The following is a 19,019-nucleotide window of genomic DNA, read 5'->3' as shown; positions in this document are numbered from 1 at the left end:
TCACTGTGTTATAGTGTAAACACATCCTAGGCACAGTGCATGTTGCTCACTGTGTTATAGTGTAAACACAGCCTAGGCACAGTGCATGTTGCTCACTGTGTAATAGTGTAAACACAGCCTAGGCACAGTGCATGTTGCTCACTGTGGTATAGTGTAAACACAGCCTAGGCACAGTGCATGTTGCTCACTGTGTTATAGTGTAAACACAGCCTAGGCACAGTGCATGTTGCTCACTGTGTTATAGTGTAAACACAGCCTAGGCACAGTGCATGTTGCTCACTGTGTTATAGTGTAAACACAGCCTAGGCACAGTGCATGTTGCTCACTGTGTTATAGTGTAAACACAGCCTAGGCACAGTGCATGTTGCTCACTGTGTTATAGTGTAAACACAGCCTAGGCACAGTGCATGTTGCTCACTGTGTTATAGTGTAAACACAGCCTAGGCACAGTGCATGTTGCTCACTGTGTTATAGTGTAAACACAGCCTAGGCACAGTGCATGTTGCTCACTGTGTTATAGTGTAAACACAGCCTAGGCACAGTGCATGTTGCTCACTGTGTTAAAGTGTAAACACAGCCTAGGCACAGTGCATGTTGCTCACTGTGGTATAGTGTAAACACATCCTAGGCACAGTGCATGTTGCTCACTGTGTTATAGTGTAAACACAGCCTAGGCACAGTGCATGTTGCTCACTGTGTTATAGTGTAAACACAGCCTAGGCACAGTGCATGTTGCTCACTGTGTTATAGTGTAAACACAGCCTAGGCACAGTGCATGTTGCTCACTGTGTTATAGTGTAAACACAGCCTAGGCACAGTGCATGTTGCTCACTGTGTTATAGTGTAAACACATCCTAGGCACAGTGCATGTTGCTCACTGTGTTATAGTGTAAACACAGCCTAGGCACAGTGCATGTTGCTCACTGTGTTATAGTGTAAACACAGCCTAGGCACAGTGCATGTTGCTCACTGTGTTATAGTGTAAACACAGCCTAGGCACAGTGCATGTTGCTCACTGTCTGATACTTTCCTTTGCCCCCAAACAAAGAGGGACAGGGCAGTGGAATTCAGGCTCAAAATCTATCTTCTTTTCTTTTGTTGGACGAACAAAAAGAGTGAGAGATCAATTAGCTACCACCATTATATTCGTCATTGGTGGTAATTCTGAGATTATAGCATGGCATAGTGGACTTTAGCCCTTTTCACACGAGAACGGAAAGCCAACAACCATTGTTTTGGGTGCCAGTTTTCTATCCCAAAGGTTGTATGCAATTTCATAACAAACATTCATACCCGATCACACACATCGCGTTTCTGACGTCCCTCAATTATGTGAGATCGCACTGTAGTTTAACTTTTAGTTCAATTATTTAGTTATCACTGGTGCTTTGTAAGTGTCCTGTTTAGTGTAATGTAATTGAGTTAAGGTAACCACAAATCGCTTTCTTGATGCACCATTTGTGTTTTTATGCGACTTCTCAGCGTCCTGACTCCAAGGATCGGAAAATGTCATTGGAAAAGCTTAATTCAAGCCTTTCTTGGTCAGAATCTTCTTGGTCATAGCATGAAAACTGAGGAGAGCAATTTTTACCTTGAATAAACAAAAGACCATCCACCGGAAGATGATGTGTAACTGCTTAACAGTTTGTGCATGCATGAGCAGTGAGCAATGCTTGGGACCTGATTCATTTCACATGACCCATCAAATTTGCTATCGCACCGATGAATTTCATTTGTGAACAAAAGAAACTCTAGAAATGTTTATAAGAATGTTTGTTGTCTCTAAAGCCATTATACACTTTCGGCACAGAAAAAAAATAAAGTTCACAGATTTACAAATAACTTACAGGGTTTACAGAAGGTAATGGTGAAAGACTTCTTTTGAAATATTATTCCATGAAATGCTTTACTTTTCGAGAAAACAATTATCTATTCTCGTTGTCGAGAATTACGGAATTATTTTTAAACACATGTCATGACACGGTGAAACGTACGTAAACAAGTGTCGGTTTTCCCCGTTATTTTCTCTCGACTCCGATGACCGATTGAGCCTAAATTTTCAAAGGTTTTTATATCAGTTGTGATACACGAAGTGTGGGCTTTTGGACAATACTGTTTACCGAAAGTGTCCAATGGCTTTAAATAAGTGTAAATTCTACATGTAAAAAGTTTTCAAATTACTGGTGGTCTGAGGTCAAGTTATATATTTTACATTTTTTTTCTCGGCCACTTTTCCATCGTAGTAGTACACATGTAGAAGCAGCGTCTCTGTGTGATAAGATAGTATTTTGAGCGTGTTTGATTGATCATTAGGTGTTCGTGCCTATGTTTTTGTTAATGGTTTTTGAATTTTTTTTCCTAGATCTTTTGCCCTGCAACTCTTGTCTGTAACTCAAAAACCAAAGTAAACTGAGCCTTGAGACTCATCGGGGAATGACATCTTTATGACACCATCAGGTGTCCAATTACATTAATCAAACTCCTTAAACTACACAATGGATGACATTATCCAAAATGTACATGTATCAGAACTGAACAAAACTTGCACAGATACAATCCAATTTGACCATGTATCCCTGGTTAAAACTGGAAGCTTTAGTGACAAACTTCCAAATGCCCCTTTTAGGCAATATGTGTAGCCATTGTAAAGACAATTTTGACATGGTTTTTCTGTATCCATGTATTCCTGGTTCAAACTGGAAGTTTTAGTGACAAATTTTCCAAATGCCCCTTTTCAGCGATATGTGTTTTTTAACAGAGTCGGAAAAAGCCTTTAAATCTATGGATTTTATGGGGTTTTCTCATGTTGATCAATTCTGATTAGATTTTGTTCATTCATATGTTACATTTCCTGGATCATATATGGCTCCTTATAACTTGAAAGTTATAAGGAGCATACATGTAGATGTAAAATAAGACAGCCTTTATGGATTCACTTACAATATTAAGTGAAGATTAAGCTCCTATGTGAAATTGGACCCCTGGTTTTGACATTTTTACCTTTTCATCCACCTTCCTATCACCGATTCTCTTCAGTTGTTTGTCATTCTGTTTACCGTTTCTCCTAAACTAAACTTGGTAGTTTTTATCTTAATTTTGGTTTTTACCCACATCAGTGTACATATGTAAGCACTGTATACTCAGTACTTTCCCCGAGTCCTGTGAAAAAAATATCACAGGCATATATTACTCAGGTGGGATTCAAACCCACGACCCTCGCAATTCTAGAGCAGTGTCTTACAAGAGGCAATTTGAATCCTACGTATGTTTTGGCAGCGGGTACCGCAATGATATAAAGATAATTTGCATCGGGGATAAAGAATATTAATTTTGGTATTTACCCATTGCTAACATACATTAGTAATCTTTATCCCCGATGTAAATTTAAAATGTATTCAATTTTTATCTTGGTTTGAAAGCATTTTGTATTTACTTTTTTATCTTCAGGCAACACCACTGCGAGAAATGTAGAGACCAACATTCACACTGAAGATGCTGATGTACAGGGGAGTCAGCAATAGCATGAATTCATTATTTGTATTCCACCTCTGTATTTCTAGCTGCAATAAGTTGTGTGTCAGTTCATAGAATAATATACAAATATAACATGGTTTGAGGGTGACTAGTCGATATAAGCTCCCGAGGTATTGGAAGTTGACAAACTAGTTCCTGATGCGAAGCCGAGGCAACTAGTTTGCCAACTTCCAATACTGAGGGGAGCTCATATCGACTAGTCACCCGAAATTATACCATGTTATATTTATTTAACTATACTTCATACATACATATTCAGTTGTTTAGAGCAAGGGAAAATGACGACTGTGAAATAAAATGAAACATGATAAGTTTGTTCTTGTGATGTTCGTGCGTGTGTACAACAGTACCACGATCGTAAAGTGCATGACAAGTAGAATAGCTCCGGGGTGAATGGTCGCACATGGTTAGTGCGCATGACAAGTAGTAGGCCTGGGCGAATTATTCGAATATCCGGTTAATGGCGAATAGGTTTTCCTATCCGTAACCGCGAATGCCTTTTTTTTCTTAACCGGATATCCGCATAGGGCGCGAATACCTATTTACAAACCGGATAATTCTGTAATTACAACCGAGTAACCGGATATTCTTTAATATCCGAATATCCGCGGACGTCGGGCGACAACTGATATGAATGTTTTGTCTGAATCCTTATGAAACTTCTATTGAGACAGCATAAAACAGCATATATTAAGTATTTAACTATGCTCACCTCCGTGAAGAGTTAAAACAATGACATTTCTGACGTAATTTGTTCAAAGATTACAAAAGTTTTCCTTCACGCAGAGTCAATCACGATCAAAAGAAAAAGCAAATCGCCATCTTTAAATTAGATCCGGTCATTTTTATGAATGAACCGAGTGACACTGTCTAAAACTAATTTCAATCCGCCCATAAGATCTCATTCACAAACGAACAGCGCCCTCTAGCGGCAAAAAAAAATTTTTTTAATATTTTTTAATTTTTTTTTTAAATAGCGCCCTCTAGTGGCGAAAAAACTATTCGAATATCCGGTTAATTTCGGATAGTTGGCCAGCGGTATCCGAATAACAAAATTTCACTATTCGCCCAGAACTAACAAGTAGCCCGGGCGCTTCCCGGTCGCTCCCCGAGCGCTATTCTACTTGTCATGCGCATAAACCATGTGCGTGATTACTCGCGTGCGCGCTTGGTAAATATCAAAATTAGCGCCTGGCAAGTGATGATGAATGGACAAGTAATAACTTGACTCTCGATCATGAATATGTATGAGCTATAGAAATACACAAATATAGCGTGGTTTGAGGGTGAATAGTTTACACATTTTGACTGGCAATGAGGTGACTAGTGTACGTCTATTCCCCCAAGGAACTTTGAGTGACCAGAAGAGGGGCCTACCCAGAGAACTTACATGTATTATGTCAAAACTTGTACAACCAACGGATTAGAGACTCTCAAATATTAGGTCGCCTCGGGAACAAGTTTGTCAACTTTCAATACCAAGGGGAGCTAATATCGACTATACCGGAACAATATTATTTGGAGCAAGGTGAAATGACGACTGTAAAATGCACCACGATAAGTTTATTTGTGTGTGTTTGATGTTGCTATACCAATGTGCATGTGTACAACAGCACAATCGTAAAGGGCATGACAAGTAGCTATCACCTGGGCTGCCTGGTCATGCACATGGTAATACGCATTACAAGTAGGGCCCTGGTGCTAATAGCTAATAGTCTACTTGTCATGTGCATTTAACAGGTGCGTGAATACACACCTGCACGCTTGTTATATAGCAAAAGTAGCTCCTGGCATGTGATGATGAATGGACCAGTGAGAGTTCAACTTTTGGTCATGAATATGTATGAGTTGAAACACTTTGTTCTCCAGCAAACGCATTAAGACAAGAGCAGTGTTTAATTTGTTCCAATCCTATGTCCTATAGGCCTATATTCTGCATAAATGAACCCTGTATTGACATGTATGTCATGTTGTTTTTACATTGCTGTCTGTGCAAACTAAAAACAAACCAAAAATATGTTTGTGCAAGTTTGCCGGTGGATAATTTTGTTTGGTTGTGTGTGCTGATGGGAAATACCGCACATCTGCATACCTTTCAACTCAGCAATGCAGAAGTGCGTACATGTATATTTATTTTTTATTTCAATCGATCTTGGGATTATATTATAGAACTTGGAAAATTGCGCTTGTGTCCCACAAACCACAAGGTCAAAGGTATGTGGGACACAGAAGCACTACAATGGTCAGTGACCCACACATGGGAGTGGTGAGATGATAATGTTTTCTTCAAGAAAACTTGACATGGCAAAATATACAGAGTTTGAACAGCCCAATATGGTATGGTATAATATCACACTGTTGTTGCCATGGATGGTTCAACCAATCAGAAATGATGATTCAAGTGTGCTTGAAGATAAATAATAATATCCCTCTCATGGTGTAAAATGAGTCGAGCCCCATCTACTCTGCAATATAGCTGTTTGTAAGTCCATAGAATCAAACAACACATTGTATTCCTAATGGTTACATATTGAAAAGATAACCTTGCCCACCACCACTCTGCAATATGTACAATATTTAATTACTTTGTATCAGTGTACTAAATTGTAACAATTACTGTGCCACATACAAGATCAAATTATGTGCACCTCAAAATTTACAAATATATCAGTGAACTAAGGCCAGCTCTACTGATAATATTGTTACACAATTATTCTTGATTTTCATAAACCCTCAGATATGATTCAATTTATTCTTTTTGCTGATGACAGCAACTTCTTTTATACTTATCCTAACCCTGATGTACTTTTTCTAACGGTGAACACACAGCTTAAAGCCATTGGACACTTTCGGTAAACAGTATTGTCCAGGGCCCACACTTCGTGTATCACAACTTATATATCAAAAAACAAACCTGTGAAAATTTAGGCTCAATTGGTCATCGGAGTTGGGAGAAAATAACTGGAAAACCCACCCTTGGTTCCACACGTTTCACCATGTCATGACATCTGTTTAAAATAAATCCACAATTCTCGATATCGAGAATTGATATTGTTTTAATGTTTTCTCAAAAAGTAAAGCATTTCATTGAATAATATTTTAAAAGAAGTCTTTCACCATTACCTTCTGTAAACCCTGTAAGTTATTCGAAATCTGTGAAAAAGATAAGAAAATTCTGTTCCGTAAGTGCCCAATGGCTTTAAAAATGTCAATGAGTGGCCTAATTAAAAGCCAATAGGTCGTCTCTTAACATTTAGAAAGCTAGATTTATGTTCTTCAGTATAAAAAAACACAGAAAACACTAGTGTAACTTTGTTAGGATTGTATAGGCCTGTTGATCAATCTCTCTCTGGGAATAAGCAAATTAAAAACATTTCAACAAACTTAAAACTTGCTTCCCTATAATATCTTATTTACTCTTTACAATGCTTTAGTTTTACCTTACCTTGTTATGGCATATTGGCATGGGGTAAATGTGGAAAAGGTAAAATTAGTCAAGTTCTTACCTTTCAAAAAAGGGCACTTAGAATTATCTCTATGGAATTATCATACTGATAACTGGGCTCACAGCAATCCTTTATTTCACATACATGTACACAAAACACTTATAGGCGTCGATATTATTTATCGTTTACAGCTTGGGACCTCATGCATCTGCTTCATAATGCAAAACTATCATAACACTAGGGGCTGTAACTACGAAAGGCGTTTATCTTTATTATACTAGTGTAGTATATAGACGTGGATAAATCCAAGTTACACGCGTCTTCCTAAACACCTGAATTAAACAAGTCTTATGAAATATCTTAAATAGTTGCTTAGTTATCCTTGTGTAACTAGCTAGTTACACGAGGATAGGACAGTCTAAACCTATTGTTAAATACATTGTAATGTAGATAAAGGATTGCGCAACAACATGACTATATGATAGGCATCAGTATGGAGAAATCTTCAGCAACGCAGTGACAACTTCACTGCTGACGAAAGGATGGCTCTCATTGAGATCATGAGGGACTTCATTTCCATTATTGGTGACAAACGATGTGACACCAAAGCAAACCAGAAAAAAGGTGACGCCTGGAAAGCTATCACTTCAGAAATGTCCATCTCGTTTTCTGACCGTAAAAACCGATCTGCAAAGGACTACAAATAGTCAGTGTGAAACAAATTAGATTTTGTTCGAAATTGTGGATTGGTGGGTCAAGGAAATAACTGCAAATCGAAAATCGTTCGTTACCAAAAGGAAAAAATAAAATAAAAATCGACATAAAAAATTAAAAATACCCAGCTGGCCAAGATCGTCAATTTAATTCCTGATTAAACTACAAAGTTGTTTGTTTGTTTGTTTGTTTGTTTAAACCATCAGGAAAAGCCATTAACAAGGTGCTCTTCTTCATACTCTTATAAAGGATTCACCTTGTCCCTAAAAACTTTTGGTGGACGCTGGTGTTGGCGACCATGACGATTTTCTTGTTCGTCATCCTCCTCTTGTGCAATTAAGAAGATTTGGAGCCCATCCATCCTGTCCACCTTTCTGTGTACATATCTGGCTTCTAAATGGATCAGAATACTCACTAAACAACCCCCGTACCATGTTTAAGAATTGCTATTGTTTGTTTCATAAACACATGTTTAACTCTAATGGTCATTTAAACGCGGCTAACTAAAAGCAAGCTTTGTAGTACCTGTTTGAAGTTAGACGGGAGGTTTATACAGTGACTACTAATTTATACGCATCTAATGGGTTAAACGGCTTTCGTAGTTACGGCCCTATACATGTATGTTCAATGTTCAGCAAAAGTCTAGATATTCACTATCACTTTATTATGCAGTGACTGATTTGTCATCATCCATATGTTCGTACCAAACTAACTCAATAAAGTGTCAAACGTGAAGGGCCTAAGCTATGGAATTCCTTGGATACCTCTGAAAAAAATAAACAGAGTTTATTCTTATTCAGACGGAAACTAAAAAACTCCATTAAAGGCTGTAGACACTTTTGGTAATTGTCAAAGACTAGCCTTCACAGTTGGTGTATCTCAACATAAGCATAAAAAACAAACCTGTGAAAATTTGAGCTCAATCGGTCATCGAACTTGCGAGATAATAATGAAAGAAAAAACACCCGTCACACGAAGTTGTGTGCGTTTAGATGGTTGATTTCAAGTCCTCAAGTTCTAAATCTGAGGTCTCGAAATCAAATTCGTGGAAAATTACTTCTTTCTCGAAAACTATGGCACTTCAGAGGGAGCCGTGTCTCACAATGTTTTATACCATCAACCTCTCCCCATTACTTGTCACCAAGAAAGGTTTTATGCCAATAATTATTTTGAGTAATTACCAACAGCCTTTAATCAGCAAATATTTATAAGCAGAACTTTATTCCATCCTCGAGTTTACTTTATACATACTTAGCTTTGCCAATATTTTAGTTGTAATAGTGTTTTCATATTGTTGTGTTGTTCTTTGCTTTGTTTTTTGTATGAGTGGGGTCTCTACTTAACAAGCTGATGTATATGCTGATGACACTCGGTTATATTTCTCTTTTAAACCATCCCAAACTTCTGCTGATGAGAGCATTAGTCGTATTGAAACATGCGTTTGTGAAATTCGTGTTTGGATGCAGGATGATTTAAAGATCACAAAACAGAATTTTTGATTCGAGGCAACAACTCTCTAAAGTTACTATTCCCCATATTAATATTGGTGACTCGGAAGTTAAAGACAGTGGACACTTTTGGTAATTGTCAAAGACCAGTCTTCTCACTTTGTGTATCTCAACATATGCATAAAATTACCAACCTGTGAAAATTTGAGACCAATCGGTCGTTGAAGTTGCGAGATAATAATGAAAGAAAAAAAACACCCTTGTCACACGAAGTTGTGTGCATTTACATGTAGATGGTTGATTTTGAGACCTCAAACTCTAAATCTGAGGTCTCAAAATCAAATTCGTTGAAAATTACTGCTTTCTCGAAAACTATGGCACTTCAGAGGGAGCCGTTTCTCACAATGTTTCATACCATCAAATGCTCCCCATTACTCGTTACCAAGTAAGGTTTTATGCTAATAATTATTTTGAGTAATTACCAATAGTGTCCACTGCCTTTAACGCTGTTACAAAAGCTCGTAATCTTGGTGTGATATTCGACTCTTCCGTGTCACTCATTTCCCATACTTCTCGTATTGCACGTTTTACATGTACGACATAAATGTATTACATTCCTAATATAGGCAAAGTATGGAAATATTTAACACAAAATGCACCGGAGCACCTGTGTGCATTTAGATGGTTGACCACCCTGTCGTAGTTTCCAGACTGGATATGTGTAATTCGCTTCTATTATGGTCTTCCTTGTACTCAAATTGAACGTCTTCACCGTATTCAGACCAATGCTGCTCGTGTAATTACCTTAACTAAAAAGTCCTGTCATATAACGCCAATTTTAAAAGAATTACACTGGTTACTGGTAAGCCGAAGTACATGTATTATATGTATTATGTATAAATTTCAGTTTCTTGTGTATAAATTGCTCACCAACAATGCCCCTGCATATATTGATGATCCAACCCATATTGTAAGACTGGAGTTTGTGTGGCACAAACTCCGGTCTTGCAATTCTAGCTTCCTTAACGAGCCCACATCCAATCATTCATGGGGAGACCAATCTTTCTCATGCTTCCCCACGTCTATGAAACAAATTGCCTGCACTAAAAAACTTATCTGTTTCTTTAAAGGATTCAGATATTTTTTCAAAATGTCCACTGGTTTACATTAAACATTAACACGGTTTGAAAGCTTCCATTCAAATACTACTAACTGAGGTGCTGTGTTTGAGAAATGAGTAAAACAAGTCACAGAACAATTTACGTCTCAGTGACATTTCCATAACTGGTTAAAATGTTTTTACATGCTAAAACTGAGACGAAAATGATTTTTGTGACACTGTTGCACTAATTTAAAAAAACTACAGCACCTCAGTAAGTAATATTTTAAGAGAAGCCTTCTACTATCATTATCTTCAAATTGTGTAAGTTTAATGTAAACCTGTGGACATTGTGTTTTGTGTTAGAAAAAGGTACATAGACATTCTCACCCAAAACTTAATACACATTTTTTCAAACAGGCATTTGAGTAAATGATTTGATTTTGTTATTTTTGTTACATTTGATGTTTTCTTGAATATTGCATTTGTATTGCACGGTATTTCTATACCACATGTTCTAGATTTCTTCTCAAATTAGGCTTACATGTACATTTTAATTTTGGTTATTGTACATAATTTTAATGTTATTGTTCGATTTTAGTGCCCGAGAGCACTTTGATGGATAAGTTTTCATTATTATTATTATTATTATTAGTATTATTAGTATTATTAGTATTATTATTATTATTATTATTATTATTATTATTATTATTATTATTATTATTATTATTATTATTATTATTATTATTATTATTATTATTATTATTATTATTATTATTATTATTATTATTATTATTATTATTATTATTATTATTATTATTATTATTATTATTATTATTATTATTATTATTATTATTATTATTATTATTATTATTATTATTATTATTATTATTATTATTATTATTATTATTATTATTATTATTATTATTATTATTATTATTATTATTATTATTATTATTATTATTATTATTATTATTATTATTATTATTATTATTATTATTATTATTATTATTATTATTATTATTATTATTATTATTATTATTATTATTATTATTATTATTATTATTATTATTATTATTATTATTACTGTTATTATTATTATTATTATTATTATTGAATACTGAATAAAGTTTGTTTTGTTAGTACGGATATAATAATATCTTGTGTGTTTGGTTTTTCTGTATACTGCAGCCAATGTTCGCGAAGGAACAGACCCTGTCCGAGCGACGGTGGTACGAGCGATGTGGGCTTCGCCTAGAAAAATACAGCTCCATGGTACAGCCAGCCAGGTTCCAGTGCAAATTAATTGTCAACCTTAAAGCCCTTTTCGAAATGGCTGAATTTGGCTTCAGGCTTTGGATTAACTTTTTGGGGCTTTGGCTTCCGATTAACCAAATGGCGTCCAGTTTGTTTCACAAACTTGGGTTTCACTGGAGTGCATTCTAGCGACCCCAACCAAAGCCCAACAGACTCAACAAGTCAACATCGTCACTGCGCTCAACCGTACACGCGAAAACGCTCAAGCGATGACCAATGATCCTGGTTGGGGTTGCCAAAATGCACTCCTGGCTTCGGCTTCATGTGGCTCACTTAGGAAATATAATAATGTGTGACAACAAACGTGCGTCATATTTTTTTTTTTTGTGAGACATTAAAATGATTGTAAAAACACAACTAATTAAACAACAATAATCATACTGCAACAATTTTTATTGTAACATATGCATGTTCACTTTGTGACGATTTAATTTTTAAAAATACCTAAATAACTTTTAATAATTATAAAAACAGCCCACTTCCTGTTCAATTTTGTGTAGCTTCACTTGATTAAACAACAATTTATTTTAGTGAAAGCTTACTAATCATGATTGTTTTCATCAACAAAAACAGACCAAAATTGTCATAAAACATAGTTTCAATGCAAGGCATGTTGCTGACTAACCAATTAAGACAAAAACTTGTACAAACCCTGAAGCAGCGAAATTTGGAAGTGATGTTATTCTATTAGAATTCTAATAGAATTCTAATTCTATTCTATTAGAATAAAAAATATACTCCAACTATCAAGCATTGCCGTATACTACAAAGAAAACTTTATTTTATTATATAAAAGTTCACATATTTACAAATAACTTACAGGGTTTACAGAAGGTAATGGTGAGACTTCTCTTGAAATATTATTCCATGAAATACTTTACTTTTTGAGAAAACATTAAAACAATTATCAATTCTCGATATTGAGAATTACGGATTTATTTTAAACACATGTCATGACACGACGAACGTGCGGAAACACGTTTCTTTCTCCCGACTCCGATGACCGATTGAGCCTAAGTTTTCACAGGTTTGTTATTTTAAGTTGTGATACACGAAGTGTGGGCCTTTGAACAATACTGTTTTTCCGAAAGTATCCAATGGCTAGACAGTGGACACTATTGGTAATTACTCAAAATAATGATTGGCATAAAACCTTACTTTGTAACGAGTAATGGGGAGAGGTTGATGGTATAAAACATTGTGAGAAACAGCTCCCTCTGAAGTGACCTAGTTTTGTAGCAACGAGTAATTTTCCACGAATTTGATTTTGAGACCTCATGTTTAGAACTTGAGGTCTCAAAATCAACCATCTAAACGCACACAACTTCGTGTGACAAGGTGTTTTTTTCTCTTCATAGTTATCTTGCAACTCAAAGTCAGATTGAGCTCAAATTTTCACAGGTTTGTTATTTTATGCATATGATGAGATACACCAAGTGAGAAGACTGATCTTTGACAATTACCAATAGTGTACACTGTCTTTAAACAAAAGTAACAATTAGCTTAAGTTTTAAGATTACAAATAAGACGGTGCTTATAAATAAATTTGTTGTCCTCATCTTCTCTATAGCTGAGAAAATGTTAGTGTCCACTTGTAGTGCAGGAAACACGATTACTTATGGCAACTGTTCAGCTAGTATTTCAGAATTTTCAAGCTTTTTCAAATCTATATTTTTCAGCTGTAGTTAGTGGCTAGCAAATATGAGCAAATAAGTACAGATCAGTTTGCTGAGTGCTACTTTTGCTGAATTAGAATTGAACTTATATCTTTATCACCACTGGTGAAGTTTCTTCTGCTGAATCACAGGTGATATTTCCTCTACTGATGACTATAAGCCCTGAGCGACAGTGTGACTTGTGTCAAAGTCGCGACTATTGATTGCCTAGTCGAGTTACGACTACAAATTTTCAACTACCCAGATAATTATGCTGCCTTGACTAATTCAAAAAAAGTCTTCACTACCGCTTGGTGAACCAATTTTCGCTCACACTTTTCCCAACATATTCAATCCTTTCAGCTTGAATTTGACTATAATGCACCGGCAGCAAACAATATGCCGCAATGTATCTTAGGAGTTAAAAATGATTTTTGGGGTTGAACAAAGAATTGACTAGAGTGGGATTCGAACCAACGACCTCCGGATTAATGTGCCGGCGCTCTACCAACTGAGGAACTGACGCGAAAGTCGTTGGTTCGAATCCCACTCTAGTCTTTGTTCAACCCCAAAAATCATTTCAAAATTTACCCAGTCAGTTTCCCTTGTGGTTTATATTGATATCTGAAACAAAAAGTCGCATCCCCTTAAGATGTTCCCCTGGCTGCCGCTTCCCAGGTTGTATCGTAATTTGGGTGTGATCCCTGGCTACACGGCAGTTAACGGTTGTCTGGCTTCTGACTGGCACCCCCGAACAAAGATATTGACAAAATAGGGACACCACCAATATAGGGCTAGATAGCCCAGTTGGTAGAGCGCCGGCACGTTAATCCGGAGGTCTTGGTTCGAATCCCACTCTAGTCAATTCTTTGTTCAACCCCAAAAATCATTTCAAAATTTACCCAGTCAGTTTCCCTTGTGGTTTATATTGATATATGAGTTAAAAATTAGTCGCGACTAGTGTCAAAGTTGGGACTACAATGTATTTGAGGCAAGACTAGACAAGTAGGAAATTTCACTAGACGCCCAGGCCTACTGATGACTTCTTATATTGTTCTGAATGCTTCTCACATGGATGCTTTCCTGCAGATTCATGTACGCCGTGTAACTGTGTGAAATGAGAAGATGTTACAATCTTAAGAGTATGATCAAACAATCAATGCAGCCCTCCACATTATTATTTAAGGGAACAAAAGGGTAGCGACGAGTTCTTAAACCGGCAGGGTCGTGGCTGTGTGATAAAGGCCCGAGCCGAAGGCGAGGGGCTTTATCGCACAGCCTTGACCCTGCAGGACTTTAAACGGCAGTTTAAGAACGAGTCACTACTTTTTTATTCCCATTCGTAAATTCCTCTTTGGTTGGAAGGCGTAATAAAGTAAGAAACTCTGAAAAACTTATCCGTTTTCCAACGTCCTTGAGCTCTGTACGTGTGTTGCATTTTTATGACTGAGACGACTGTTTTCGGATGTGCTTCGTGCGCGTAGTCTTGGTGCAAGACGTTTCTTGTTTTCCTTTCACACTCACCAACAGCGTCCGCATCGCCCGTAACGAGTGCGTAGTATCCGAAAACAACCAGTTATAAACAGAGCTCCAGCTGTAGTCGTTATCAACCGTTTAAACACCCACATGTGACGTGCTCTCCACCAATAGGAATAGCGAAACTGTCTGAGGTAATTTATGAATTCAAAATTATAGCACCACATGGGTGATCATATCCCAGCTACCCATTTAAGGTTTTTTAATCGTAAAACAAACGTTTGCATTTCGTAAAAAAAATAGGTTTCAATAGTATGTTTAAAAAACGTAATTCTGTGGAGTTTTTTGGGGGTTTTAAAAACATTTACATGTAACGTTTTAAAAACGTGACAATAACAGGAAAATAACGTAAAAATAACTATGTTTAATTTTTTTAAACTTGTACGATGTTTCGAATATGTTTAAATTTTTTTTTACTTGTTTAAAAGGAGTTATTAATACGTTCTATTAATGTTTCCATGTAACGTATTAAAGACGTGAATATAATGCAAAAATAACTATGTTGAATTTCTTGTAAGATGTTTAAAATACGTTTTAAAAACATGTTGTAAACGTTTAAAAAGGTTTTTTTATACGTTACTCACAACCTGTTATAAAACCTTTTTGTGACGTGAAAATAACTTATTTGTCTTCCATAAAATGCTTTCACTGTTTACATGTTTACATGTACCTAAGATTTAGATGTAACCCTTTTTGAAAAGGGAAACAAATGTTTGAAAATGTTGACAATACTCAAGACACAGTAAATAATCACTTCACAAGACTAAATTTGTGCAAGCTATTTATTTATTTTTCAAACCTTGAAAACTTGAAAACTATTTAGGATTAACCAAAAGATACACATAGACTTGCCTTGAAAAAGTAATGTAAACAGCGAGCATAACAACAAAATTGCACATTGCGGATGCTCGTGCAAACACATTATCCGCATGGTGCTGTTATCGATCAGTGTGCTGGTTTCCATATAACAGTGTAAGAACGCTTTGGTGCTGTACTAAAGGGGAGTTGTGGGGGAGTTGTTGAATGTGAACTCCCCATACATTGAGCACTGTAGCAATAGCAATAGCAATAGCAAAGAGTTTTGTTATTTCAGATAAGCCACTCCACTAGGGGCTACGAAAACCAGCACCCTGATCGAATGGCACAACACAATAGACAGTGTGGAATGGAACCGACTTTTGAAACAAAAAGGAGTTGTGCTTCTTAACTTAAAGGCTCTGGACACGTTTGGTAATTGTCAAAGACCAGTATTCTCACTTGTATCCTAACATAATATGCATAAAATAACAAACCTGTGAAAATTTGAGCTAAATTGCTCATTGAAGTTGCAAGAAAATGATAAAAGAAAAAACACAAGTCTTATAATATTTTAGTGAGAAATTACCTCTTTCTCAAAAACTACGTTATTTCAGAGGGACTAAGGTTTATCATACCAAAATAATTACAATAATCCAAGTGTAACTTTTTTAGTAAATTGCAAAACAGTTGGTAACACGCGTTACGGTCCCAAGCTACATGTTTTTATGTTATTTCAATTGTTGAGTTACAAATTCTCAAAAAATATCAAGCAATATCAGTAGCACATCATATTTAAAGAGCAAAAAATTAAATAGACCTTTTACTTAACGTTTTGCTCTACATATCACAAAATTTAAGGTAACACGCGTTACAATTTGTCTTGCTACATTATTTATGTTATTTCAATTGTTGAGTTACAATTTCTCAAATTTAGCAACCAATATCAGTTGCACATCATATTTGAAGAGCAAAGCAGTAGCTATAGACCTTTTTATTCATTTATTTTTTTAGTTGCTCTACGTATCCCAAAATTTGTAGTGCATGCGACTGTTTACTACCACGGGTTCTCCAGTTTCCTAATAATATGATTCCTAAAATATAATGTTTTGTAATCTTTAGAACTTGCCAACTTCCATTCCTTCAAGCAGGGGGCATCCCGAGAACACTGAAGTCATTTTCTTCACTTACTTGCATTACTTCACCACGGAAATAATCCCAATCGTTAACCACAAAAAACAACTCCCCACGCTTAGAATCGTTAAATTGACCCCCCATTCCATTGACATGTCCTTTGCTATCGGATATTGAAAAGTAGTTCCACATCATTCACATTATGCTTGCCTACCAGGCCATGTAATGTGGCAGGAATATTTTAGTTTTTAAACTGTGTTCTGTGCCCATCTGACCATTGTATACAGTGTATTGGGCTTGGTAATACGCGTTACATTGGTAACACGTGTTACATGGGAACACGCGTTACATTGGTAACACGCGTTACATGGTAACACGCGTTACAGTTTTCGAAGGCTCATTGTGAAGCGGTGGTTAAGAATTCACCTAAGTTTTTACTGTTTTTACATGAGCCCTTATTAGTAGGAGGAAAATTAAAAGTTGCAGCATTTGAAACCAGGTTGTTTAGTAATTATATTTAAAAGGGTGTGTTTTGGTAACACGCGTTACGCTCTCTGAGAGTACCTCAAACCAAGTGTTGACACAAGTGTACATTGAGTTGTATTGAAATGTTACATATTTTTTCTGAAAGAATACTGCCCATACTTGCTCTCATTTATACTTTTTGAAAAAAAATTGATACTGACTATAAAAATAGGTCAAATTGATAAAACCATTAAAAAAAATACTGTTTTTCCAACCAAAGTGCACTATTGGAAAAGTAATTTTTTCACAGTTAACAATATCGGAACAGAAAAAAAAAATTCCTCTGACACTTGGACATGTTTGGAATGATATAATGATAAAAATTCAATTCTGGGAGCAGCTTTATTTTTCTAAGAAAATTCCACCTTTTAATGGAATCACCCCTGTATTTTTCACGTTTTTTAACAAAAGGGCATTTATGAATGGGAATGAAAGAGTAGAGACTCGTTCTTAAACGTCCGTTTAAAACCTTGCAGGGTCGTTGCAGTGCGATAAAGGCCCTCGCCTTTGGCTCGGGCATTTATCACACGGACGCCGACCCTGCCGGCTTTAAACGGCCGTTGAAGAACTCGTCGCTACCCCTTTATTTATTCCCTTATTCATTCAAGTGAACTTACATTTAAAATTAATAAAAAATAATATAAAAACAGTTTTCAAAATAAAAAAATAAGGAAATAAAGGACGAGAGTTGACTTGGGACGAGAGTTGACTTGGGACCGAGTTGACTTGGGACCGAGTTGACTTGGGACCGAGTTGACTGGGACCAAGTTAGCTTGGGACCGAGTTGACCGGTACCCTCGCAACGAATACCAGACACTTCGGCACCTCGCAAACTCTGCACCTGCAAACTCGGCACCTTGCAAACTCGGCACAAAGAATGTCGGCACCATACAAACTCGGCACCGGCCTTTTATTGACTAACAAACTCGGCACCAAACAATATCACCTCGAAGAGTCAAGTGGTTTTAAATAAAGTAACGTAGCTTTGAAAATGCTGTTAGAGGCAGAATAACTAATGTGAGTTGATAAGAATTCCGAACTCTGTAGAAAATTTGGCCCCAAGGAAATTTACCGTTGCGCCCGCATCGTGTTCAGTCAAAAAGTTTTTAAAGTGTTGTTCGGCTGAGTTAATTGCGTCCATGTCGGTGAAAGTGCGGCGCCAATTTTTTAATGTTTTGGACTTTGAACAATTTTTAGGGTTTGTTTAGTTTGGTTAATGGTTTAATAGATGTTAAATTTGCATCGGGGATAAAGAATATTAATTTGTGGTTTTTACCCATATACACCGATGTGTGTAGCACTGTATTATTAGATTTTTTTATTTTTAAAAGAGCGTGATTTGCCGAGGGCACTGGGGGCTAATCCCCGACGGGAGTCCGCGACAGTTCTGTTCGTGATAGCTTGTGGCGTGCACACACCAACAGATCGTTTGGTGCACACTCCGTCAAGTGTTATTTTTTTTCCGTGCTATATAACGTCGCTTCTATTTTCCGGTAAATTTTACGATATTCCAGTAACATTTGTAATGTTATTACTAATAACTACAGGAACATCAAGCTTTTTCTGGGACTATTTGTGGGACTGAACTTTTACATAGAAAATGAGGCCTACCACGCAGTGTGAAAATCAAACTTTCAACTGGGTGCCGAGTTTGTATTTGTACATGTGCCAAGTTTGTGGGTGCCAAGTTTGCAAGGTGCCGAAGTTGTGGGTGCCGAGTTTGCAAGGTGCCGAGTTTGCAGGGTGCCGAGTTTGCAAGGTGCCGAAGTGACCGATACCCCTCGCAACTACCACTACCAGGCAGAGTAACCATCCC

General features: G+C 36.6%; 1 protein-coding gene across 6 annotated transcripts in view; it reads left to right on the top strand.

The window, feature by feature from the left end:
• Positions 1–10,855, top strand: part of LOC139938063 (uncharacterized) — a 65,574-nt gene extending 54,719 nt beyond the window's left edge. For all 6 annotated transcript variants that reach the window (XM_071933429.1, XM_071933430.1, XM_071933428.1 and 3 more), the window contains one exon: positions 3,448–10,855. In XM_071933429.1, coding sequence (XP_071789530.1) covers positions 3,448–3,521 — 74 coding nt within the window. In that variant the 3' untranslated portion in view covers positions 3,522–10,855. The remainder of the gene's footprint in view (positions 1–3,447) is intronic.
• Positions 10,856–19,019: the final 8,164 nt, after the last annotated feature.

Source organism: Asterias amurensis, chromosome 6 (assembly GCF_032118995.1).
Source record: "Asterias amurensis chromosome 6, ASM3211899v1".
NCBI classification, from domain to species: domain Eukaryota; kingdom Metazoa; phylum Echinodermata; class Asteroidea; order Forcipulatida; family Asteriidae; genus Asterias; species Asterias amurensis.
The sequence above is the reverse complement of the archived record's forward strand: the minus strand, read 5'-3'. Positions and strand labels throughout refer to the sequence as shown.